A 26,043-nucleotide genomic window follows, 5' to 3' on the forward strand; every position below is an offset into this window, starting at 1 on the left:
GGGGCTTACAGTGGCTTTAGTGGAACAGACGGGGAAAAAGCCCAGCAGCTTGACCAGCGTTTCTACCTACTGAAGCTGCCAATTGCAAGGGCGGCAATGGCCGTGGGAGGGTGTCTCCTGGTCCTTTCTTGTGTTCTTATTTTGGTTGGTGTTCTGCGGTTACCATGGCATTTCCCCGCATGGCTGGTAGTTGAATGCATCCTGGACATAGTGATTGCAATAGGCATAGTGCCTGCTCTGTACTATTTCTTCCATTTTCTGCTGGGGGTTTATAATTCATCAGTGTGCAAAGAGAGGGAGCAGCTTTATGAAAGCAAAGGCTATCAGGGCTTTAGGTGCAGCCTGCATGGGGCAGAGATTGCTGCCGGCCTCTTAGGCTGCATTGCTGTTACAGCTTACCTGCTTAGTGCAGGCCTAGCTGTCAGGGGGTACAGAACAGTTCACAAACTGAAACAGAAGCCAACGCAATTATACAAGCTTTAGAACCATTTTTCTGCTCCATCAGTGGTTATGATTTTTGCTAGCCTCCTTATTGAGATGAAGCAGTATGCTTTTCCTTGCTTCTGGGCAGTGCATCCTTAATGCTACAGCAGATCACACACTGAGAGTATAGCTCTAAATATGGTAGAGTCAAGCTGTTTCTAACGTGAATTTGCATTACTGAATCACTAGTAGACACAAAGTTAGGCTGATGGACTCCCTTGGCTGACTCTTGGTAGAGAGGGAGTGTCCTGGTGTAGTTCACTAGCATGCTGCCTGTTTCAAGGTGGCCTTTCCCTCCCCTCCATCAGGTGTCTCATTCTCCAGGGAGGTCATGCTGCAAGTACTGCTACTACGTACAGCTGTTGGTGAACAGCTTTCTGTAGCTGAAGCTGGCTCTACGAAGGGCATGCGACTGTTGACTGAGGAGACAGCTCTTAAAAATGTGTGATCATGGTTGTGGCAGCTAATTATTGCTTCCTTGTAGGTCTCTTGGAACTAACAGGGCAGTTTGAATGTAGCATTTATGGAGCCATCAGAGAATCTTGAAAGAAACTTGCAAAATGATGAATACACTCAGCCTAATTTGTGGCACAATGCCTTTTCAAACTCTCCTGCAGAGGGAATATTCTATGTATGAAGTGGTCTTGTATATAACTTGTATGCAACAGTATTGCTTAAAAAGTTGCCCTGAGTTGGGATAATGAGACAAAAGCTTTAAAAGCTCAAACAGGTGGTTTAAGATAGAAATAAATTGTTTTCAAAATGCACTTTTAATGTACAAGTTGGGGAAATGAGATGCTGCTCTTGTATTATTTATTAAAAAAAAAGTGAAATGTAAATTTCCTATAAAAGTCTTTTTAAAAATTAACAGGGAAAAGAAAAGTAGTACTCGAATCACAAAATCATGCCTCAGAATGAAGTGTCTCTTCAGAGCAGTGCCCACTATGTGCATTGTCCATAGGAAGATGGAACCACCACTGGTCTCACTGACTAGTTCTACCCATATTAAAAATCAAAAACCCAAACACCAAACTAAACGTACCAGAAACATGCTTTGTCTTAGATGTATCTCCAGTTTCACTGGCACCAGTGCCTAAATCTTCACAATTAACCAAAACCATGGAACACTGTTGGAACTACAGATACAAAAGTAAAACATGCTAAATAGGAACACACCAGGTACTTCGGGGTTTGTTTGATTTCTCCTCTCTTTTAGTAGATAGATGCATGGAGTGTTTCAGTGCAGGGATTTATGTGGACAATCCACTGTAGTCCTATTTCTTTTAATGATTCTGTATTTCCTGCTTGGTGCAGCTACTTCTAGAGCGCAGTACAGTGCTATTTAGAGCAAGTTCACAGGGCAGGATTCCTCTGGCAGGATGCAGAAAGCTGCCTAATAATTGGTATTATGAATTCCACCCTCACAGTGTTCTGCAAGTAGCTTTTGTATGGAAATGATGAGTGAAGTAGCACACAGAGCCTGCAGAGAATGAAGGAGAGCTTACAGCACAGCTACTGCTAGCCACAGCTATGTTTGACTGGGATATTGCACAAATTCCCTCCAGCACAGTAATGGAATCAGAATAGTTAGATGAAAGTAAAAATCTTTATTGCTAAGTCAGCTGAAAAGTTGATGCAAAAGTACTCTTCCTTCCTGGACTGCTCTATACACCTGAATAAAGAATCAACAGAATAGTGTTTTCCAGCAATCTTACATTACTTGCCTCTCCAAAGCAATGCAAACATAGGCAATAGTGCTGAAGGTGCATTCACTGGACAACCTACTCCCATACAGGACAAAAATGGGGATTATTATAGGTGCATGCTAGAATAGGATGCAGAAAATACTCTCCCTTTTAAAACAAAAAACATGAAAAAATATTTAATAAACTGTTGATGTGCTGCAATATTAACATGCACTAGGTCATATAAGTCAAGCTAAAAAAAGGAATAATTTTAAAATGTGATAAAGGAGGAGAAACCCCACTTGAGTCTTCAGATGGCAATGGAAAGCAGACAATGATTGCACAAAACCGAAGAGGTGGCCCTACTGCCTGAAGAAAGCCTTTGGCAAGTGACACAGAAGTCATCATTTGGAAGGAGTGCAGAAAATCCTGAAGTCCAAGGGCCTTAGGTGTGGCTGAAGGGCCCATGTACTAGAAGGATTTCAGGCCTCACAGCAGCCTGTGCCCGAGAAAGGGAAATACTTGCTCCTTCTTGGAACAGAATTTTACCCTCCCATCTAGTTCAGTATTCTGATCAGGTCCCAGCAATCTGTGGCTCTGCCTCCAGCAGGCCTGCTCCTGGTGCTGGTAGCAACTTTTGGAGGCTATCCCTTGTCCTTAATGCTTGGGCCTCAACTACTCATCACTGACTATATGGGTTCCTTTTGCGGAAGCCTTTCTGGACAGGACAGGGCAGATAGGCCAGTGGCTTTAGAGCACCTTTCTCGGCGAGCAGGCTCATCAGCAGAGCCAGAGTTACTGAAGAGATGGACAAACCAACTCGCTGGCCTAACTTGCTTGTGGCTGCATGGAGCATGGCAGGTCTGGCATTGCTCAGCACGGACAGGAGAGCCTGATGACCCCGAGCTGAGAACCTGTCTCCAACAGCAAATCTGTTATCGAATGGGACATTCTTAGCGATGTGTCTCTGTGGAGATGATGTATTTGTGCAAGAACCACATACAAAAATTGGGGAAGAGATAGGAGAACAGGAAGAGAACTGGGAAAACACTTTCTATGCCCTGCTCCAAGTCCTTCCCTAGGCTTGCCCATTCATACCTGTTCCACCTACAGCAGTGCTCCTAGGGAGCTGGAAATCTATTGTGGTGTTAACAAGTAAGGTAAGGAAGACAAAGGAGAAGCTTGCTGCCTCTAGGGAGGCAGGAAAACAAAAGGTGGTGATGGAGGGAAGCACTCGGGCTGTACTGCCCAGAGTAAGACAAATGTTCATAGTATCAGGAGAAGAGAAGGCTCTGGGGAGACCTTATTGCAGCCTGCCAGTACCTAAAGGGGGCCTATAAGAAAGATGGGGACAGACTTTTTATCAGGGCCTGTAGCAATAGGACAAGGGGTAATGGTCTTAAACTAAAAGAGGACAGATTTCGACTAGATAAAAGGAAGAAATTTTTGACCATGAGGGTGGTGAAACCCTGTCCCAGGTTGCCCAGAGAGGTGGTAGATGCCCAGTTCCTGGCCACATCCCAGGTCAGGTTGGACGGGGCTCTGAGCAACTTTGTCCAGTTGAAGATGTCCCTGCTCACTGCAGGGGGTTGGACTAGATGGCCTTGAAAGGTCCCTTCCAACCCAAAGATTCTGTGATTCTATGATCAGCTTAAGCAGAGAAAGCTGTGGACTCTACCTAGTGTAAGAGAACAAGCCATGTTCTGCTGTAACAGTTCACACCCACAGAAAATAGGAGCTGGCTGTATTAAAATCCCTTTCTGCTTCAAATCCAGAAATGGTACTAGAGGAAAAAGCTAAGCAGGAAGTCCTTGCATTTCATTCTGCTGCTGCTGTGAAGAGGAGCAGCTCATAAATCTACATGCTCCATCGCAGAGCTTTGTTTTACTTAGCCCTTCCCCACGGAGCTAGGTCAAGCCATTCATAACTAACTCCCTGTGGCAATGCCAACTCTCCATGCAATGCTACTGGTTCAGACTGGCAAGGACACACTGGATTTTCCACATCAGCACAAGAAATAGAGGCCTGACTGGCATTAACGTCTGCCACCCTCCTAATGCAAGGTTTGTCACAGTCTTACTCAGAAAGAAGAATGTATTTCTGCACTGGTCCCATACTGAACAGAGGCTGCTTTGCAGCCCTGTCAGGTTTTGGGAAGTGTTGGGTTGGGCACAGATACTTGGTAAAATTATCACCAGAGACAGAATTAAAAGTTACAGTCAAGTACATTGGGACAAGCCTTTTCTGCATGCCTGTATGAAGAGAACATGAAAGAAGTTTGGGGTTTAGTTTTTGAATCTTTTCTGCTGTTGTTTCTTTAAGGGATTAAAATGCTGCTGTTTCTGTGATTCTAAGAATTAGCTTTTCTCTCAATTTCCAAATGAAACGGGCATTTAAACAGCCAAAATATGTGAGATTTTAAACTTTGGAAAAAGTTGGGTTGTTTCATGATTACACAGTAACTCGCACAAGGCATATACTAAAATGTTGCACTCATGCATGGTAAAAATACATTTTTTCCTAGTGAGAAGAAATCCAAGGTGCTTTGAAATATCAATAAAACGGTTAGATTTTGTCAAAAGATCTATATTGACAGAATCCCACAAGTAGACTGCACAGTATTTCCTTCTGAGCAAGGCCTGAATTTGATCAGAAAATAGACAACTCAAGCCCCTCAAAGGTCTTGAGAAGAAACTTTCAAGTTTTCTTCACAAATATAATTAACAAAGAAGAAAAGGCACTAGCCCACATTACAGTCAGGATTATTGCACCACTGACATGACTAGGGCAGCTGTTGTCCAGCTCTCCGCTGGCTAAGGAAGACAGATCTGCATGCTACAGAGGCAGTGGGCTTTTCACAACCCTTACACGAGACAATGACGTAGCCAGCCAACTTACACCCTACACCAAAAATCCTAATAGAAACACAATGTATCTGCCCAGTGCAGACTGGCCAATTCACCATTAGTGGGACTGTTTTAAACATCTTTTCCAGTGCTGATAAAGATGTTATTGAGGTGAAAAGTTCTGTTTTTCCTTTTGCATTGAAAGCTAAGCAGAAACAAGTATGCTTTTACCTTGTTTGTGGCCAAATTGAGCGTGTACCATGAAATGCAGGTTGCTGTGGATCTGGAATACGATGCTGGTTTTCAGAGGCAAGCAAAGATGCTGTAGCCGATAATGCAGAGGTTTATGTTGGTGGAACAGAGCACTGAATGCTTCCCCAGTACGTGAAGGGCAGCCCCGCTGCTCACTAGCCTTAGAGCGGCACACCACTGCTTACAACTCTGTTTCGTCTTAGACCAAGTACGTCACCGAAACAAGCATGGGCTCTGAGTTTCATCCCATGTCTTCTGGATGCAGGAAGTCTCTACTGTGAAGCAGCCATGATGGAGGTGGCCAAGTTGCTGCTGAGCTGGGTCTGTGCTCTGCAGCTAGAAGCACTAGTTCTATCCATTACCTTAATCAACCAGTCCAGAGTATGCTCCATATAAAAATGCATCAGTTGGCACCTGCTTATCACTCAGCTGTGTATTTTCTCATCATGCATAGGCTGATCCCATCATAGCCCTCACTCTGCCCTGCACCAGTGCTCATCAGAACACTGGTACCCGAGTCTTCCACTGCCCTAACAATATCCATCGGGAAAAGCCCCCACCACACCTGCTGTGGAGTGCTCTCTCCCCTAATCCTAAATAATAAAGTGCTGCGCTGAAGGGGAGCAGAACAGCTTAAGTGTAATCAATAAAAGTGCTTGCAATTAATGTAGGAAACCATTCTTGGGTCAGCTTCATTGCAACTGGCTGTATTCTTTCAAGGAATAACAAAGTCAGGTGCTGGGGGCAGGGGCTGCACCAGAAATATTCACAGGACTCCAAATACTGAACATTGTCTTCTCAGCAGCCTCCTCACCCCACACACACATATGCCAGCCCCTTTCCTGCAGAGCTGGCAGGACCTCAGGGTTCAAGGAGTTACAGGCGGGTGTTGGAACACCTGCCTTCTTCCTAGTGCTTGCACATTACAGTCTGTAACACAGAGCTCAGGTGCTGGTCTGAGTGCTCAGAACAATCGAGACTCTACAGCGAAAAAGAGACAGCCCAGACCTTAGCACACCCAATTCTTCCTTGACTCCATTAAGGAAGCAGCAGATGCCTGTACTCCCTGCAGATCCCAGCTCTCTTTGGAGGGTGGGACAGAGGTTCCTGGGACAATTGTGGGAGCAGTACTTGTAGGGTTACAAAGCTGTGTCAAACTCCTCTGGCAAAGCCGTTGCATGTTCTTCTTTCTTTTCCTGATCTGCTTCATTCTCCTGGTGCTGCTTCATTTGTTCCTTCACTTCCTCCTCCAGATCGGGTGGCACCACAAATTGATCCTCTGGCTCCATCTGGGATGGAGCAGCAAAATAGCCTGTCTTCTTCTTGGGTGCCTCTGTGGCTACTTCAATGAGGTTGAGGCTCTCCTCCAAGGGCACTATGGAGCCATTGGAAAGCTTCTTTCCATAGAGACAGCATGTGGAAAGAGATTTTTGTAGTTCACACTTTTCCTTGATCCCTCTCTGCACAGTGTTGCAGTTTACACTGTTCTGTCTACGAATGATGAGGACAAGCCCAGAGTCATCCTCTGGCCCTGAAGCAGAAGAGCTGTACTCTGCAGCAGGAGGTTCAAACTCCAGGCCCTTTCCTTTACAGCAGTGGATGTCCACCTCTACCTCGACTTTACTGCCATTTGTCATCACGCCTTCCACAGGCTGCTCATCGTCACTATCAAGACCATTGTCAGACTGGTTGCTAGAGAATGTGGCACTGGAAGGTTGGCGCTGAAAAATGCTTGAGGGGGGCACAGGATGTAGGCTGCAACGTCGCTCTTGTCGTGGTAGCAAACTGCCATCAAGACCAACAACATTGTGTTCATCTGAAGCAGTAGAGCCCACCTCACTGCTAACCTCAGAAGCAGACAGTTCACTGCTGAACTCTGAAGCAATTCCACTGCTATATGAAGGTGTTGCTGGCTTGGTGGTGGTGGAACTAAATCCCACAGGACCTGGCAGAGTGAGGCCATGCATCTCGCATGTGCAGCTGTCCTCACTGATGTTCAGACACACCACCATTGCACCTACATTGTCTTGGCAACCATAGCTTTGGGCTAAAGTGCAGAGTTTCTTTGCAGCAGCTAGTGGATCATGGAGGTGGCGCACAGCTGAGACAGCCTCTGTGTAAGAAAGGTGTTCCCAGAGAGCTTTGTTCCCTAGAAGTAGCAGCTCATCTTGTACAGTCAGTGGAATGGAATTGACATGGGGTTTGGGCAGAATCCAAGGATGCAGGTATGTGCAGCCCAGCATCCGAGTACAGCAAGTCACCCCATTGACCTTATTGTCCTGCAGACAAAAGAAACAAGGCAGTAGCATTAGGTCTGCTATTAACATCGTTTGGAGAGCAGTCTCTCCCCTGCCCATATACTGGTTTGGAGCCTTGAGAAATGCCAGTGCACAGGTACAGTACTGGAGAAAAGGATCTAGGTCCAGGTACCACAGCATAGGCATTCACTCTATCTCATCATCAGGTGCAGTAATCACCATCACCCATGGTGGCAGTAACACACTTTCATCCCACAAGACTTTTTGTTACGTTCAGAATAGTTTGCTACAATTATTCAGAAATGCGCAGCTAGACTGCCTGCAGTACATTCAACAGAGAATCTCACTCATGAGTCTTAACGTGAAACTTATTTTTTCAGTATGAGCTAGATAGTGACTTTTTACTTTCTCATTGCAAGGCAGATTATGCAGACATTAAATAACTTCTGTGTATTTTCTGAACTATCTCCCTCTTTATTAACATATAACTGCATTCTAAAGTGTGGACACTACATCCTGAGGAAGAAAAGAACAAAGTAGGTATCTCATGCTACTGCTGTAACCTGGAGGTAATACCTCCTTCCTTTTCCTGCTAGATAGTCCCCTGGTCAGCCTGGCACTAGTCTTCTGGATAGAAAATTGCACACAGCCCTCAGTCCCTTTTCCAAGTCAGTGCATACAGAGTACACAGCTTCCCCAGTGTTTTGAATTTTATCTCAGTGTTCTTAATTTCTATATCCTCTGGGTGTTAAACATTGCTGCCGCTGCTAACTAGTAAAAACAAGCAGAGGACCTGTGCAGGGAAGTCTCCTTCGACAATGATTTCACTTTTATTTTTTCAGAATCAGCCAGTTTTTAAACCATTTAACGTGCTACATTGACTCCTCAGTCATTTTTAGTCAGAATGCTATGGAATATTGCACCTTGCAGAACTATAACACATTAACAGATTATCCCTGTCAGAAACACTTTTATCAAACAACCTGATACTTTTTAAAAGACCCACTGAGCATAAAACTAATATGACTGGTACTGATTTCTCAGATCTTCACTTATGACCTATTTTCCAGTTCTTTGGAACCTCCCTGTTATTTCCAAGTTTAGAAAGTTAACTTTTAGAGAGTTCTCCAGAAATAATTTTAATACTTTTGCAGAAAATTCATGAATATCTCTGTCTTTTTTGTGTTAACATTTTTCCAGTAATACACTTTATATCCATGTTCTACCTGTCTCAAGGGCCACTAATTCTGTACCTTCACTGAGTAAAACATGGAAGAAATCCAAAGAGAGGTAACTTGAGTCATACTTTTCAAGAAACACCACAGATATTTTGTTGGTTTTGAGATAAGATGACTTCCCAGACCCTGCTCTGTTCTTCCAGTGGCTCCTCTCCACACATTCCCAAGTCATGCACAGTATTATTACCTTCCCCTCTTTTAGCTCCACACCTATTTTCTTTCCTCCTTCTCTCTCCAAGCTATCCTTGACATGCTGTACCTGTATTCTCAGGCCATAAGGGGTGTTTTAGGAACATGTCATTCTGAATAACTAATCAGCAAGAGAAGACGACCAGGAAGCAACAGACATGTCACTCAAACACCTTCATGCCATCTTCTCCCCTGTAGTATTGTGCAGGCAGCAGAGCTCCGGTGTTTATACCAAGCTTTTATGAGAGGGTGGAAGGTGAAGCGAAGAGGGTCCAAACCAACCTCTGTTATAATGGCTTTTTGCTCCTTGACTCTCTTGGCTTCTTCTGAACATTGTTCAAGGCTGAAGACTTTGCAGAGAGGCAGTGGTTTTCCACTTCGGCACAGAATGGCTTGGCACGTCCCCACATTGGCCACCATCAGAGAAAAGTTGCTGGCTGGATCAGCCACATCATGACGAATATAGCAAAGAACAGCAGAGGAACCCAGCTTCTGCCCAGCCATGCCCAGCTTCCTGTTGGAGAAGAACGTGTAGGAAGGCTCCAGACTCCAGTGACAGGCATTCTGGAGGACTGCCTCACCCCACCTAACACGTTAAGTGATATACCTATGCAGGTCCCACCAGGACCAGCTTGCTCACTGTCCTACCTGTGGGAGACCAAGAAGGTGTTGGACATGAACATGGTGTCTGACTGCTGTACCTCCTCCAGGAGCACATCGGCCATGGTGCACTGCAGCAAGCGTGGCAGCTCCTCATTCTTGTCACCATCAAACATGCCATACACAGCCTCCACCCCCTCTGCAAAGCTCCCCAGTGCCAGGGATGACACACACAGCCTGTTAGAAAAGCATACAAGCAAAATTGAAGTCTCAAAAGATTATATGGTCCCCAAAACCATAGCCATCAGGCACCTCGCATGAGTGCTGTTCTCACAGGGCAACAAAGCCACTGTCCTTACATTCACTGCCTCATGAGATGTACAGCTGCAGTTCATTATTGTAACTCCCAAACCCTCCTTGACCACACTCAGGAGAGGGCCACAGGCACAGCCAGCAAGAGAAAGAAAAAGCATCTCTGCTAGGGTGGGAAGTAAAGTTCAAGTGTCCTGGGATAAGTGTGAAAACTGAGGGAAAGGACAATGTGGAGGCTTGAGTTACCAAGACTTAGCAAGAGATCTGGAGAGACAGAGGGATGGATGAGCTCTTGAGCAAAACAAGTCTGCTTGGATGCTTCGCAGTGCACTCCGCCTAGGACCCTCAGACGACAAAGTATCAGCGTCCAGCAGACCACAATACTCACTTATTTCTTTGGCCTGCCATCTCAGATACTCCATGACTCCAGAAGGTAGAAGTGAGTGCCGAGTCTGCCGTGAGGGAAGGCTTAGCATCAATTTTCAGTGTAGTAATGTGACTACAGAGAGAGAAGAGGAGAAGTCATTCTCTCCTTTACCCCGCTGAACAGCTTGTGACCAAAGGGCCTTGTCCAGTCTAGAGTTTTAGACAGCAGCCTGCGGAGAGAACTGCACCACTGAGAAGAGGTTAAGGTCTTGGCTTTCTGGAGATGTCTGGCTGCTTATGCCAGAGACAGCTGGAAGAACCTCATACCACCTGAGAAATTGTTTGCTTGCTCTGATGATTTGGACCCAGACTTTTCCCTTTCTGCAAGACAAAAAGCTTCAGCTGCCTCAGGCAGGGCACATAATAACATTATGCAGTGCTGTGATACACACTTTACTATCCCATTTCTCCTCCTGGGAAGGGTTACTCTTCCCTGTGCAGGTCACTACTAGGTTGGCACCTCCATGGCTCACCTGAAGATGTCCAGTGTCTTGTGTTCCAGCACCAGGTTTGTGTTTCCGCTCAGGTCCAACTCTTGCAAGGCACCTGGCAGTGCCTCGGGGATTAGGATTTCAGTTAACTCATTGCAGCTCAAGTCCACAAACTGCAGTATCAAACAAAGCACAATGACAAAGAAAATATTCTCTGTTCTCTCATGTGATCAGTTACTCCACTATTCCTCCAGACATCATATGACCCCACTACTGATTGTATCCCACAAACAGGTAATGAAAATGGGTCTGATCTATCAGTAGAAGAACAATCTATAAGCAGCAAATACTTATAACCTGCAATAGCCAGGACTCCAATACTGAAAGAATAGGTCACGCTAAAACATAATAGAAGGCCTATATATATAAACCTGCCTGGCTATATAACATCCCTACTGTCTCAAATGGTGAACAGAAATGCACCAAGTCAGAGACAGATGGTAAAGACGAATGACAGATAAGCCATCTTTGATCAACTCTGAAAGGCAACAGCTCTAGAATGCATGTTCTGTGCCCTCTTCTCAGGTTGACCAAGCAAAATGCTGGGATCTCCAGTTCCTCTCCCAGCAGTTATTCTTCATTCTCCAACCCAAACTTTCCCCTGATACCTCTTTACCTTCTATGTAAGAATACCTGAATACGGGGCAAATGCAGGATCTCTGGGAAGATGCTGATTTCATTAGAGTGTGCAATAAGTGTATGAAGTAGCTTGCAGTTTGCCACTGTTGTGGGAATTGTTTTCAGTTTGTTGCCACTCAGATTCAGCTCTTCCAAGTGCTCCAGCTTACTGAGTTTGCTGAAAGAGAAACAAAAGAATACTATATCTTATATTCACTTTCTGAATCTGTAGATAAGGTATCCATAGACACTGACCTTTGAGCTACGTTTCTAATTTATTGATAGACAATCAAGAGTCCCAAGAGATGATCTAATAAGAGCTCAGCGTCCCCAAGCTTGGCTTAGATTTATACAAGACAGATCCCTTCATCCCTGATTTCTAAAGAACTAAAGCAGAAGATTGTACTGTCTTAATTTTAAAACTGGCAAAAAAAAGCTAAGCTGTGTCAGTGTACTTTGGAGGAATAAACAGATTTACACAAAGTTTAGCCTGACCAGTACCCAGTAGAATCATGGCAAAGCTTGCACAGATGCAATCAATATCAAATTAATGGTGCTGAAATAATTAATTTTAAAAAACCCTTATATTTTTCTGCTCATGTGACAGAATTTGCTGGGCTTTATGAGACTATAAATTAAGCTGACACAGAAGTCTACCAATGTAGCACTAGCTCTCTACTGTATTCCAAAGAAAATATATTTGATACCCCAAAACGGGATTGCAGAAGATACTGAAAAGTAATAATGAATTAAGAATTCAGTGGTAAGTCCTTCTAGTGGGGTTTTGTGGAGGGGCACTTTTGATTCAATGACAGTCAATAGATCAGTGATTAATAGCCACTCACCAAATTATACCTAGTAAAATTTGCAGATAAAAAATATGGTGGAATCTTAGTTTCAACATACAGTAATATGAACTATTTGGTAACATCAACTTAAGAGCACATGATTTATATTAACTAAGTAATGCATATAGGAACTTGTACAAGTCACAACTACAGAGGAAACAATCCTCAGAGACATGATTCTGAAAAAGGCTCGAGTCAGATGAACAGGTACTCAAAACAGAGCAGTGTAAAAAGATGTCACCAAAAGGGAACTCAAGTAGATGCTTGCAACCAACATTATCTGCTTATGATTTTCAGTAGAGCAGTGTACAAGTTCTGCTGTCTACATAGCCACAAAATCATTGAGAATTTGGAAAGGATTCAGAGGACAGCCCCCCACGCCATGCTAAGAAACCAAAAAAGGCTGAGTATATTTATCATTATGCACAGACAGCTGAAGTCTTCTTCAGCTACACTTGGAAAATCATGGAATGGTTTGGGTTGGAAGGGACCTTTAAAGATTTAGTTCAGCCCCCGCCCCAGGGTTGTGGGGCAGGGCCATCTTTCACTAGACCAGTGTCTCACCACCCTCATCGTAAAACATTTCTTCCCTATATCAAATCTAAATCTACCTTCTTTCAGTTTAAAACCATTGCCCCTTGTCCTGTCACTACAGGCCTTGGTAAAAAGTCTCTCTGCGCCTTTCTTATAAGCCCCCTTTATACATTGAAAGGCTGCAAAAAGGTCTTCCCGAAGCCTTCTCCTCTCCAGGCTGAACAATCCCAACTCTCAGGCTTTCTTCATGGGGAAGGTGTTCCAGCCACCTGATCATTTACATGGCCCTCCTCTGGAGGGGCCTTTCTTGTACTGGGGACTCTAGAACTCGATGCAAGTGCTCCAGGCCTCATGAGAATGGAGTAGAGGGGGAGAATCCCCTCCCTCCACTCGCTGCCAACACTTTATTGCTTTGACACTGACTCACGTACAATTGTGGTAAGGCAGATGACATACTCCTGGTGAGCACTATCTCACCCACCAGCCTTACTTAATTACCTTGCGGGAAAAGTCTGTAGGTTGTTGTTTGCCAGATGCAGGATCCGTAGGCTTGGGTGTCCCACCAAGACAGGGATGCATTGATCTGTGAGGTTATTATTGGTCAAGTAAAGCAGCTGCAGCATGCTCAGACTCTCCTCCGCTGTACATGCAGGGGGCAAGGACTCCAGGCTGTTTGCAGAGGCATTCAGGTACCTGAGGCTAACCATAGCAAGTGCAAAAATCAGACTTCATATCATCTAAACCACTCCATTCATAGCAGGAAAAGGAGCTATACAAATGCCAGTGTGGACAGAGAAACAGCATTAGACAGGAGGCCAGACAACACAGTGTAACATCCCTACTTGCATTGAGTTTTATGAGTCTACTAATGACTTATGAACTATACAGCACTGCAGATACACATAGCATTTTACAGTAAACAGTGAGTACTGAAGAGCCTGTGGGGAGGGTGGGTAAAACTTGTGGAAGCAGACTACATAAACTCTTATTCAGAATCTTTAAAAGAAGGGTTGACTTGTGTCTGAAAAGACAGTTATGCATGGTTGTTCATTTCCCAGGGTGTCTCTCACTGTTCTCCAATGACCTTATGTACTTTCTGCTGTAATGCCTGAAAATCTGTATGGCTTCTTCCTTTGTACCTGAATTTATGCACTACTTTTAAAGACAAAGCTCTTCAGACAGTAACATGATCTTAGAAACACTTGCAACTGAAGCCAATTCTTAGTTTGGCTGTTGGGGTAGGCAAGCCCGTTTTCCTGTAATTAAACAGTAACATGGACTGATTTCCTCAAATCAGCTTGACGACTTCCCTCATGGCACTTGAATTACCTCCTCATTAAACACACACCTCATTATCTCTTATGCAAATGGAACCTTGCAAGGACAGTCACGCAGATGCTACTATCAGCCTTTACACCTTCAAAGCTAACGCAGACAAAAGACACTCTCTACTGCCACTCACTTCAGAGCCTTGACAAAAAGCGTCTCCGGGAGTTTAGTCAACAGGTTGTGCTGAAGGTCCAGCACTTCCAGTGGAATGTGTTCTAGAAGAAGTGGAAGGCTCTGCAGACAGTTGTGCCCTACCATCAACTTCCGAAGGCTCAAGCTGCTGAGGATCCTAGAAAGACACAGGGTTTTCTATATCAGCTTGGTTCACTCCACATCCACAGAGTTGGAAAGGGTAGTAATTAATCTATTATAATGTGACGGTACAGCAGAGAAAAATTAAAATACATTGATCCATAAAATGTAAGCAATGACAAAGCAGAAAACCCACACATGGTAAGGTGCCTCAGCCACTCTAAATGCTTGGAAGTGTATCTACATTTCCCTCTCTGCTACTGCAGATTAGTAACTTGTGATGCAAGTCTGTCTGTGTGCATATGCCTAGCATTCTCTCAGGCAGACAAAAAAGTGAAGTCATGAAGGATGGATTTAAATGCCTATTTTCACTTGTGCTTCCCCTGTGCCAACTTAAATTCAGAGCTTTAACAGGCTGCTTAGCACTCCCGTGTTACTTCTGAGGCTGCTGTCACATTCTCCAGAATTGAGTGCTTACTGAAGGAAAAGGGCTCTAACCCCACGAACTGCAGAGAATTGCTTGGAGGAATTTTGAGAAAGGATATCTGAACACATCTGGACATAGCCTAGAACTTGGGTGAGGTGGTAATTTGGGACTATATTCTCAGAGCCCTGTACAGAACAGCTTTGAAGCATGAAATGCTAAAGCTGCACTAGTGCACTACTCCATGCAGGCCAATTAATTCAGTTTCTTTCTGTATGCTGTGACTTCTCAAAGCTAATTATACCGGGGAAAAAAAGGCCATTCAAATATAGATAAACCAATTTCCTTATTCAAGCTGACTCATCCAGAGCTGGCTTGGATATCTCCACTCAACACTGTTGCACATCACTTTGACACAATTCTGTTTTCGGATAACTAAGTGTAACTGTACTAACTGTACTTAGTTATGTACAGTTCACCATGAACTGTATCTCCTTGTGTGAAGCTCTTTAAGCTTTAGTCTGCTGGATTAACCTGATAAATGGCTGAAAGTCAACGCTGGCAAAGTTCTAACCATACACAAGACATACGTACAGTGTTGATGACAAAGACATACTGGAAGAGATCCCCAATGGATACAGTAAATTCCAGCACTTGGGAAAAGACTTAGATTTCTTTTTATACTATATATTTCTGTGTCTGAATGCTACAGGTTGTTTTTGCATAACATACTTAAAATTTGGTCTTTTTCATCCACTGGCATGCCTAAAATTCTAAGTTCTCATTATTACATCCTTATTACATCCTTTTCTTACTTTTGATGTATACAGTCTTGTCTCTGACAACCATTGTAATGTCACTGCTAAGATCATTCCCTATGCCTGCTGCTTTAACTGTGTGAGCCTGCTCTCTGCATTTCACAGAATCACTAGGTTGGAAAGGACCTTCAAGATCATCAAGTCCAACCATTAATCCAGCGCCACCATGTCCCCTAAACCATGTCCTGAAGTGCCACATCCACAAGTTTTTTGAACACTTCCAGAGATGGCAACTCCACCACCTCCCAGGGCAGCCTGTTCCAATGCCTGACCACTCTCTCGGTGAAGAAATTTTTCCTAATATCCAATCTAAACCTCCCCTGGCGCAACTTGAGGCCATTTCCTCTCCTCCTATCGCTGGTTACTTGGGAGAAGAGACAAACACCCTCGTCGCCACAACCCCCTTTCAGGTAGTTGTAGAGAGCGATAAGGTCTTCCCTGAGCCTCCTCTTCTCCAGGCTGAACAACCCCAGTTCCCTCAGCCGCTCCTCATAAGACTTGTGCTCCAGCCCCCTCACCAGCTTTGTTGCCCTTCTCTGGACATGCTCCAGCACCTCAGCATCCTTCTTGTAGTGAGGGGCCCAAAACTGAACACAGGATTCAAGCTGCGGCCCCACCAATGCCGAGTACAGGGGCACGATCACTTCCCTGCTCCTGCTGGCCACACTATTGCTGATACAGGCCTCACTGTAATCCACCCTTGTGTTCAACTTCAATACAGCTTACCCTAGATATTGTGTCATAGAATGGTTTGGGTGGGAAGGGACCTTTCAAGGTCCAAGCCCTTGCCATGAGCGGGGACATGTTCAATTCGATCAGGTTGCTCAGAGCCCCGTCCAACCTGACTTGGGACATGGCCAGGGGTGGGGCATCTACCACCTCTCTGGGCAACCTGGGCCAGGGTTTCACCACCCTCATGGTCAAAAATTTCTTCCTTTTATCTAGTCAAAATCTGTCCTCTTTTAGTTTAAGACCATTACCCCTTGTCTTATCACTACAGGCCCTGATAAAAAGCCTGTCCCCGTCTTTCTTATAGGCCCCCTTTAGGTACTGGCAGGCTGCAATAAGGTCTCCCCAGAGCCTTCTCTTCTCCAGGCTGAACAACCCCAACTCTCTCAGCCTTTCTTCATAGGCAGTGTGTTCCATCCCTTGGATCATTTTGGTGGCCCTCCTCTGGATGCACTCCAACAGGTCCATGTCTGTCCTGTGCTGAGGGCTCCAGAGCTGGATGCAGCACTGCAGGTTGGGTCTCACCAGAGTGGAGTAGAGGGGCAGAATCACCTCCCTCCACCTGCTGGCCACACTGCTTTTGATGAAGCCCAGGATACAGTTGGCCTTCTGGGCTGCAAGTGTGTCTCATTCATTACAATCACACCTCCAACAAACACACTTGTTAGGCTAAGAACATTTGTGCTTTGCTTCTTCCCATGATATCCCTGGTACCTTGGAGACGTCATTATAAATATCTGCAAAATCATATTAGTTCTTGGCTCCCTTTTACCACATTTCTGCAGAAACTCAAAGGGAAACAGGGAGAAAGGCTTTGGCTGATGATGTGTTGTGAAAGTTACCTTTAAGATCAGCTGTATCGTATCTCTGTGATATCTCCCTATGAAAGGTAACAGATGAAACCTCTGCAGGGCAATGAAAGGCATATTAGGGCCTCACCTATGACCTGTGTTCACAGACACTATAGTAACACAAATAAATCATAGCAGTGTATTCTACTTCAGGTGAAAACAGCTGCAGTAGAAGCCAGAAGCATAGGATGAAATTACCTGGCCCCTGTTATTCAAGCAGCTGATTTGGAAGCCAGTTCTTCCCAATATTTGAATACAGAGTATTTTCAACGCTGCACAGAGAAAGTAAGTGGATTATATCTCTGCACAAGGAATAAAGCAACTGGAATAGCAGTGCTTCTCTCTCCCCAGTCAGCTCACCATAGAAGAAAGCTCAGTTCTGTATAAGAAGAAAGTTTGCTGACCTCGATGGAAGCTCCACAAGGAGGTTGTAGCTCACATCCAAAACTTCCAGTTTCTTTGCTTCACAGGCCCAGTCTGGGACACACTGCAGTTGATTGCTGAGAAAAGCAAGGGGGAAAAGCTAGACACCAGCAGTCCATATAGAACATACCCTGTTTGAATGCTGCATGACATTAGTGACAGACAAACCAAAAACAATAGGCAGAAAATGAACAATATCTGAGCTAGGTCATGTGGAATTTATCTCATGGCTAGCTGTGTAATGCAAACTGAGCTGGTGCCTGATTGCTAGAACATACCAATGCAAGGATCATCAGGCTTTTTGTTTACAGCACTGACATCAGCAGAACAGGCCACCCTACACTATCCTGCTATCATGCGTCAGCCTGGAACTGAAGCAAAAGGTGATCACGTCCTCTGGGCATCCTATCCTACAGGTCTCACAATGCTGCTCGCTCCAAGGGCAGACAAAGGCAACGAAGCCAACAGCAGAGATCACTGACAGCTACTCTAAATGCCTGCTCTACAGAGTCCCACCGTTCAGCCCAGTAAGCTGCCACAAATTCAGTCGTCCCTGCTTGGCTTTTTTTTCCTGATTACAGCCTACAGCCAAAGGACAGCCAGTCACCAAGACAGGTCACACTGATTCAGAGGGGCGTCTGGTCTGGGAAACTTTAACCATTCTTCAGCACTGGGCTTTCCAGTTCTACTGTGAAGACAGAGCGCCTTCCCTCAGTTGCTCTCAACTCTTTCAAAAGCTTAAAATCTCCAGAACATTTCTGCAGAAAACAGGAAAGCTGTCCAGATACTTGCTTTATATTCTGTGGTGTATAGTCACTTACTGAGAGAGTTCTAGACATGTCAGATGACCAGGAACCGGATAAATATTGATAGCTGTCAGACCTGATGAAGTAAAGCAAATAATTATGACTGCAAAGCTTCAGAGGGAAAACAGCAGAGAAGCAGACAAGACTAACTAGCAAGCAAGACTCATAGTCTTACTTTATTGATACTCAAGGTCTCTTACTCATCCCTCCCAAGACAGAGTTCACGCTTCATCATCTGTGATATGGTACTACAGCTTCTCACTATCCTGTTTCTCCATCTGCCACGTGCGGCACCAGAACAAGGGAGAACTGTACTTCTATTTGTGGACTCCCGAACAGATCTCACTGGAAGAGGAATTACTTGGACAGTAACTCAACCCCACAACCTCCCCCTGTTACACAGCCTGCACACACATGCATGTGTGATCCTTAGGAGCTGACCCCAGAAGACCCATCACATATGGTCTCACTACTGTAACATCAGTGTAACTCTTTTTTTTTGGGGGGTGCGGGCGAAGGGCTGTTTTCCTTTGTTCCCATGGCTTGAAGGAAGAAGGCAGGTGAAGAAGGCAGAGACACATACAGTTGCTGTTGGCATAGAGGGCCCGAAGGGAGAAGCCACTCAGTGTCAACTCTTTCAGCTTATTCCGCTCGCAGTGCAGCTGCTCTAGGCTGCCCAAGGAGCTCAGATCCAGATCTGTTATCTGATTGTCTCTTAAATCCATGTAAGTCACAGATCTGTTCCCCTCCAGAGTGTCAGCTGTTGCTCTCTTCAGGTTGTTCAGCCTAAACAGAACAGAGATAAAGAGTTACAAAGTCAGAAAATAGGACACTGAACACTGGACATCAGTAAGAAGAAAGAAGAGGAAAGGAAAGAGTTCCGGCGAAGGCTAATGCCAAAAGTGAGCACAGCGAAACAGGAGAGGAGCAATGGGGGATTTCAGGCAGCAAATACAAAGAAAAACATCTCCTCTGTCAGTGTTGCTATGTGAAACCATGTTACTCGTTCCCCAATGCCTAAGGGATTCTGAAGATCAGTCTAGAAATCAGAAGCCAGGCTAAGGGCTAGCTACTTTGCACTGACACAGGAAGCTAATGCAGAGACTAGATACTGGACTGCCTTGCCACAGACAAAACGTTCTTTGTCCTTTTCTGAGAGTTTTGCTGTAGGCAGCCTGAAGAATCAGGATCACATCTCGGGGGAGGCAAAAAAGGGTAGGAGACATCAAAGAGCTATCAGCATATCAAAAAAGGAAACACTCAGTGGCTTCAGGCATTGCTCAGTCAACCTTGTTTCTCTAAGTGAATTCTGCACACTCTCAGCAACAGAACTCCCTAAAAGCTACAGAATCAAAAAAAAATTACACCTAGTTTACTGCAAAATATACTAGAAGTTACACAGCTCCTCTGCTCCAAATGGAAAGTAGCAATCTGGTTCATATACGTATGCAAGTTTCCACCCCTCTGCCCCTTACCTCAGGTCCACACTTTTGATGTGACTCATACGGTTCAGCACTGCAAGGTCCAGGGTCTCTAGCAAGTTCCCTGCCAGGGACAGTTTGTCTAAGATTACAAGTTTCTCACAAATTGCTGGCAGTTCACAGAAATTATTGAAGGAAAGCCCAAGACAGCTGAGCTGTTGCAGACTTCCCAGTTCTTCTGGTAAGGACGTGAGGAAATTCCCATCAAGCCAGAAGGTCTGGAGACTGCAGCAGTAAAAGACAATGGACAATAATTCATCAAAGAATAGAGAACATTATATTTAGCATTTTCAGTGAATTTCCTCATATAGCTAGCTGGTCTCAGTGTGGTTATTTTTTAAGGGTACCTGACAGCTAATTCCATTCTTATACACATAAAATTACTGGAGTACTTTTATCATGCAAGTAATAGGCTTGGAACTGCATGTACATACATGCAATACCAAACAGTTGCTAAATTATTTTGGAGGTAAACTTCCAGTTGTGCCAAAGATTGTAAGTTAACATAAGTTCTGATTTGTATTTTGCTTATGTTGTAAATGAAATATATTTACTTGATCACTTGGTTTTCTACAAATTAAGAACTTCTCACTTAGCATGCTGGACAATCTTTAAAAGACCTATGACAAACTAAAACCAGAAACGACAGCAGTAACAGTACACACCTGTCTCATAAGGAACAATAAAAATCAACTGCACCTTCATCATCCATTTACTGGAATTTCGTATCACTATTACGGCACTTATTCACATCTATGGCACTTATGGCACAGCTTAATCACAATTCCTAACCATGCTAAGGCACTGGTAACAGATTTTTACATTCTAGTTGTCCTTTCAGACACTCAGAGAAGAACAGGGTAGCTTTCTGTTGCAAGATGAATTATTTTAAAGTTTGCATGGATTTGCAGCAGATGCAAAGAGAACAAGATGCATTCAAATTTACATAAAAATTGGAGATAAATCTGCAAGAAATCATGCAAGCCACCCCAAAGTAAAAAAAAACAAAAAACAAAAAACAAAACCAAAAACAACCCCCCCAAACCCAAAAAACAACCCCCCCAAAACACATACCCCACAGAGGACATAAAAAGCTTCAAGTTTACTAAACTTTAAGTGAGAGTATATTCATATGCTTGGAAGCCTTCATGTTTACTCTAGTTCAGCAAGGTGGTGACTGTGATTCAAGGCATCATAACTGACTGTTTAGTGTCTTCCTAGACCACTCCAAAATAGGCAAAATTAATTAATCTCTAATATATGTTACATAGCTAGTAGAATAGGCAGGAAGTCACAAATGATGAATGATAACTTGCTATATACCAGTGACTTAAAATGGCAACTGTAAGAACATACTGTGATACCTTCATTTTCAAGGAAAAACAAACCTTATTGGACACCTTGGTTCTTGACCTTCTGGCTGGAGTCAAATGCATCATTCAGTCTTCATGAGCAGAACAGGCTGCCCCAGCACTCATACTTTCATATGAAGCACCTTCACATCAGCTGTGCTCAACCGAAGCACCAAAGATGTTTATGACCACACATAATAAGAATATACTCACTTCAACAGTTTGCCAATCTGTCTTGGCAAGTAATGAAGTCCATTACAGGAAATATTAAGCTCTGTCAGAGTAGAGATCCCGCACAATGACACAGGAAACTCTCCCAGTCTATTATGAGACAGGTTCAGGCTCTTCAACTGAGAAAACCTGTTGGAAAGAATACTAGTTCATTCACAAACCTCCGTGACCTCAAAGCAAAAACATACAAAAACAGTCACACAGAATTTTTAAGTCTTTGTACCGGCAATACAGTCAGCTAACTCATTATGGGGGTTTCTGCACAAATATGGTTTTAAGTCACTGATATTTTGCATCTCAGTGGTAATACTGAAAGTAATCAAGTGCCACAGTTTTACTGCAGAAATTGGTAATAACCTTCTACCCTGATTCCTGACAGGCTTCCTCCTAGTGACTGTTACTGAGATTAAGGAGACTAAGAATACTCAGTTCAAAAAATTCACCTTCAAAGAATTATTTAGAGTAACAGTCTACAATTATGCAGCTTGGGAAAACAGTAGCTGAAAACATTAACTGGAACTGTTCTGAGAATGCATCTGAAGAGGGGAATACCCTTTTCAAGCTCAGGACAACAGAAGGCCTACCACAGCTGTAAAAGGGAAAACCAGGAAAGCGCTGACTTCACACTGGGAAGCCCCAGGACCTGTACCCAGAGGTCCTTGGGAGAGATTCCACGTCCACAGTGCCACTTCCTTGGCAGACAGTACCACAGGTACAGCCACGCAAGGACTGACATAGCCCTCAGAGTCACTATGGCCCCACCTGTGCTTAACAGATGGTTGCCTCTTCCAGCTCCTTCTATCCCTGTGCTAGGACCAAATGGAGAGAAGAAACTGAGCATGGGCTGGGGTAATATGCAAGAGGTTCTTCTCAAAGAGCTCCTACCTCTTTCTACAGAAAACAACAGTATTTTTCCCCAAGTAATAAACTCCCCATACCAAATTGGAACCATCAGAACTTAATTCAATGGGAAAATTAATATCATACTTTTATAAGACAATTGTGAATTTACCAGAGAAGTACTTCTCAGAAACATACAGTTCATTCACCTGCTCCACCTACCATGCTTTCTGCTAGGCAATGGAGCCTTATTTTGAGGCAAATGTTTCAATGCAGGTAACAAAAACAAGGCTAATTAGCTTGAGGGAGCTATATTACTGCTAGCTTGAGATGTCTTGAAGTATAAGACGGAAAGGTTTTGGAATTTTTTCTCTTTTATAGCAACTCCTTTTTCGGATTCAGAATACTTGGAATGATCTCTGGACGAACGATACATTATATTTCTCCGTTTTGCTTTACAATCTTGGGGGAGATGTGTTTTTTTTTTAAAAGAGGGAGCACATCCGAAACTTGGACATGGGTTGTTTGCTTTGAGAAAGGACCCTGTCATATGAATAAGGACATAGGCATTTTATGTTTGCCGCAGACACAGACTCTCTTGTAATGCAACTGAAAGCCAAAGAGAAAGATGCAGTAACAGCCTTCCTAACGGGAAGGTATTGTATGATGCAAAGATCTAACAACGATACAAAAATCAGGAAATTGCACACAGAACTTCACAACAATAATGGAAAAGAAGGAAACAATGAGGATAAACCTACAGATTTGAACTTTCTCACTGACTGGTTCAACTTTAAGAGATTCAGGACTGACCACAGTTCTCAGGTTTTGGAATCAGGAAATGCTTTAATGAAACTGCTTTCTCGGAAGTTCTACAATGGCTTTTTCTATGGCACCTGTCCTTAACACCAAGCAGCTCTTCCTCTGTCATTAGCAGCATGTAGTGAGAAGCTGCCCCAAGAGGCATGGCATTAAACACAACAGCATAACCCATTTTCAGAATCTAACCCTCTGCAACAATATCTAAGCAAACACAAAAGGAGGTATAAAAGTTTCCAAAAGCTGGAGGGAAACTGGTACATGACACAGCTTGGTCTGAGACTCCTCAAGCAGACTGTCATATTCCATGGGGAGAACAATACTCAAGAGCCTTTTGAGTTCCCCTTCTGTTCCTTCTCCTTTGCCCCAATATTCTCAAGTAGGAATGGAATGCAAACCCAACTCTCATTCATTTGTATCCATGAACCACATATTATAGGGAATGAGAATCCTGAAATCATTATGGCTCCTTAAGTTCTGGTCTGTGGTCTCACAGGGCATATTGAGATTACAGCCAAGAGGTATGGAAACACAGCAACAAAACCTCAACGGGATGACCATCCTCTGTTCAGCAGCCCAAGCTGGTGCTGGCCTGAAACATTCCCAATTTAATGCAACATCCTGTCCTGCTGCCAAAACAACCCTGTACAACTCTGTATCAACTAGCTAGAATGGTGGTAACAGACATGTGTATTTATACATATATGTGTATGTGCACACACACACATACACTTATCAACGAAGATCAGACTTCATAATGTTTTCCAGAAAAAGGAGATACTTGAAAGGCAGTATGTTGCATAAAACATAAGCTAGGAGACATAACAAAACAGGTCAGGTTATTTAATTTCCTTTGCTTAACATTTCCCCTTTAGTTAATTATTTTTGTTCCATTATTATAGCTAATTAGACTCCTAGAGATTTCAAAGATTTCCTCAGAGGAAGAGACCTGGTCACTGCAAAAAATTCTGATGTTCGGAATTGCTGATCTCTAGGGCACTGATAACACCTACAGCAAGTGAGCAAGTTTCTTCATTTGGGACTGTGACCTGATAAACATCCTAAAAACCTCAGAAAGAAAATCTTTTCAAAAGGCAATGAGCAGCCTTATGTGGGCTACCTAATGCTACCTGTTTATTCAAGATTGTGTGAAGTGAGGGCTTCTTTTATGGCTTTTGTTTGTTTGAGGATTTCAGCTTCATCAGACATAGTCACTGCCAGGAAAAGAGTCGAGTTTCTGAAATGTCAGATCTCTTGTTGACTACATGCAAGGTCAAAAGAAATTTCAAGCCCCTTTGCTGATCCTGTGAACCAAGGATACCGCATTTTAGAAAATAAAGTTCCGATATGGTTTTCAACATCATACAATGTATTTGGAGAGAGAAGTAGAAAGCAAAATCTTGAATTATTTTAAGCAGTTTTTCCAATAACAGAGTCTATTACAATTCAGCAGTTAGAAAACATTTAAACAAGTTTGGAATTAAACCAAAACCAGACTAGACTCTGGCTCTCAATGAAACTGCAAAGAATTCCCACAGGTGAGCAATTATTTTTGCCCTGTACACCTTCATGGATACCTAGATATCTCATTACTATGTAGGAAGAAAAATGAAATAACCTGGTAATAGGTCCCTAGAGATAAACAAAACAAAAACACAACAAAAAAACCCAATCCAAACAAAAGAAGTGCAGTTTTGCAAAGTTTCTCCAAATACATTTTTCTTAAGGTACAATGTGTTCCAAACACAAAGCCATTTGACAATATCACCACAGGCTTCCTAATGGCTTTTGAAATTCATAGAGTAACTCCTTGAACTCTTTTTAGCATGGCTACAGTAGATATCAACAGACTAATCTTCCTCTAGATTTTTATGGTTTTCAGGAATTTAAAAATATTTTTGTAAGACTCCTTCACTTACCTAAGATGACTACATCATGCTTCCATACCATCACACAACTGCTACTCTCTTAAAAGCAGATCATTAGAAGTTCCCAAAGCAAAGCTGGAGTCTCACAGGCCCTCTGCCAATTCCAAGTGCACATTAACATTACGAACTTACCAAAACAGGCTTTTTCAAATCTACACTTCTTCCTACAAACACTTACCCACAACAGCAGCATTATGCTTTCCACCACCATTTATTTTATACCTGAAAGTGTTCTGTTTAGCAAGCTGCCTTATATTACTATTGCATTTTTTCCATACAAATGGCATATTGCTCCACAAGGCTCATCTCATCTCAAACTTAGCACAAAAAAAAAAAATCTGTGGGAGTTAAACAAGTACTGTAAATTGCTGGAAGCTTATGCCTGCCTGTGCCATTCAGTTCTACTTCCAAGCACCCTCATTTGTTAGAGCTTCCTGAAGATCAATCTTTCTACCATCCCAAGAGAATGGGCAATACACTCCCTCTCCTCTTCATCCCTGGATGCACATGTCAAGAACTCCAAATGTAAAAGAAAAATAATTCTTGCAGACCTGCAAAGAGAGTCAAGACTCCCTGCTCCACTTGATCTCATAAAATTGTGTCGTAGGTTGAGGTAGATGACATCTTGACTGTAGAAGAGGTGCTCAGGTACTTCCTCAAGGCTGTAGCATGAAAGATCAACCATGCTAAGTCGCATAGACACAACCTGAAAAGAAGGAGGAAGCGCTGCAGCTGTGCAACAATTTTTCACTGGAAATCTAATGGAAGGCCAAAGAATGCAAGTAGTAAACAATCTGCAAGAACATGAAAGAGCCCCCTTGTACCCACCACGTAGAGTCCATGGGGTATGAGTTTATGCCATTTGCTACCTTTGTTTCTGCAAGCCCCACCACAATGATGCATATCTGGATACCAACTGGGACACACAGAAAGCCCCGTTCTCTATGTGCAATAGGTGCTGCCTAAAAGGTAGACCACAA

The 26,043-nt window shown here is 43.5% G+C and overlaps 1 protein-coding gene across 1 annotated transcript; it reads right to left on the reverse strand.

Moving 5' to 3' along the window:
- Nucleotides 1-6,405: 6,405 nt before the first annotated feature.
- PHLPP2 (PH domain and leucine rich repeat protein phosphatase 2) lies at nt 6,406-25,769 on the reverse strand (the record flags this gene model as incomplete). Its single annotated transcript, XM_010292122.1, has 14 exons — nt 6,406-7,545; nt 9,234-9,465; nt 9,600-9,788; nt 10,252-10,362; nt 10,763-10,893; nt 11,414-11,576; nt 13,279-13,479; nt 14,243-14,398; nt 17,588-17,683; nt 18,428-18,488; nt 18,996-19,198; nt 19,888-20,118; nt 21,459-21,605; nt 25,615-25,769. Coding segments are annotated over 14 exons (3,216 nt in total), but the record flags the coding sequence as incomplete, so codon positions are not given.
- Between the last annotated feature and the right edge of the window lie 274 nt (nt 25,770-26,043).

Source organism: Phaethon lepturus, unplaced genomic scaffold (genome assembly GCF_000687285.1).
Source record: "Phaethon lepturus isolate BGI_N335 unplaced genomic scaffold, ASM68728v1 scaffold4568, whole genome shotgun sequence".
Lineage (NCBI taxonomy): Eukaryota > Metazoa > Chordata > Aves > Phaethontiformes > Phaethontidae > Phaethon > Phaethon lepturus.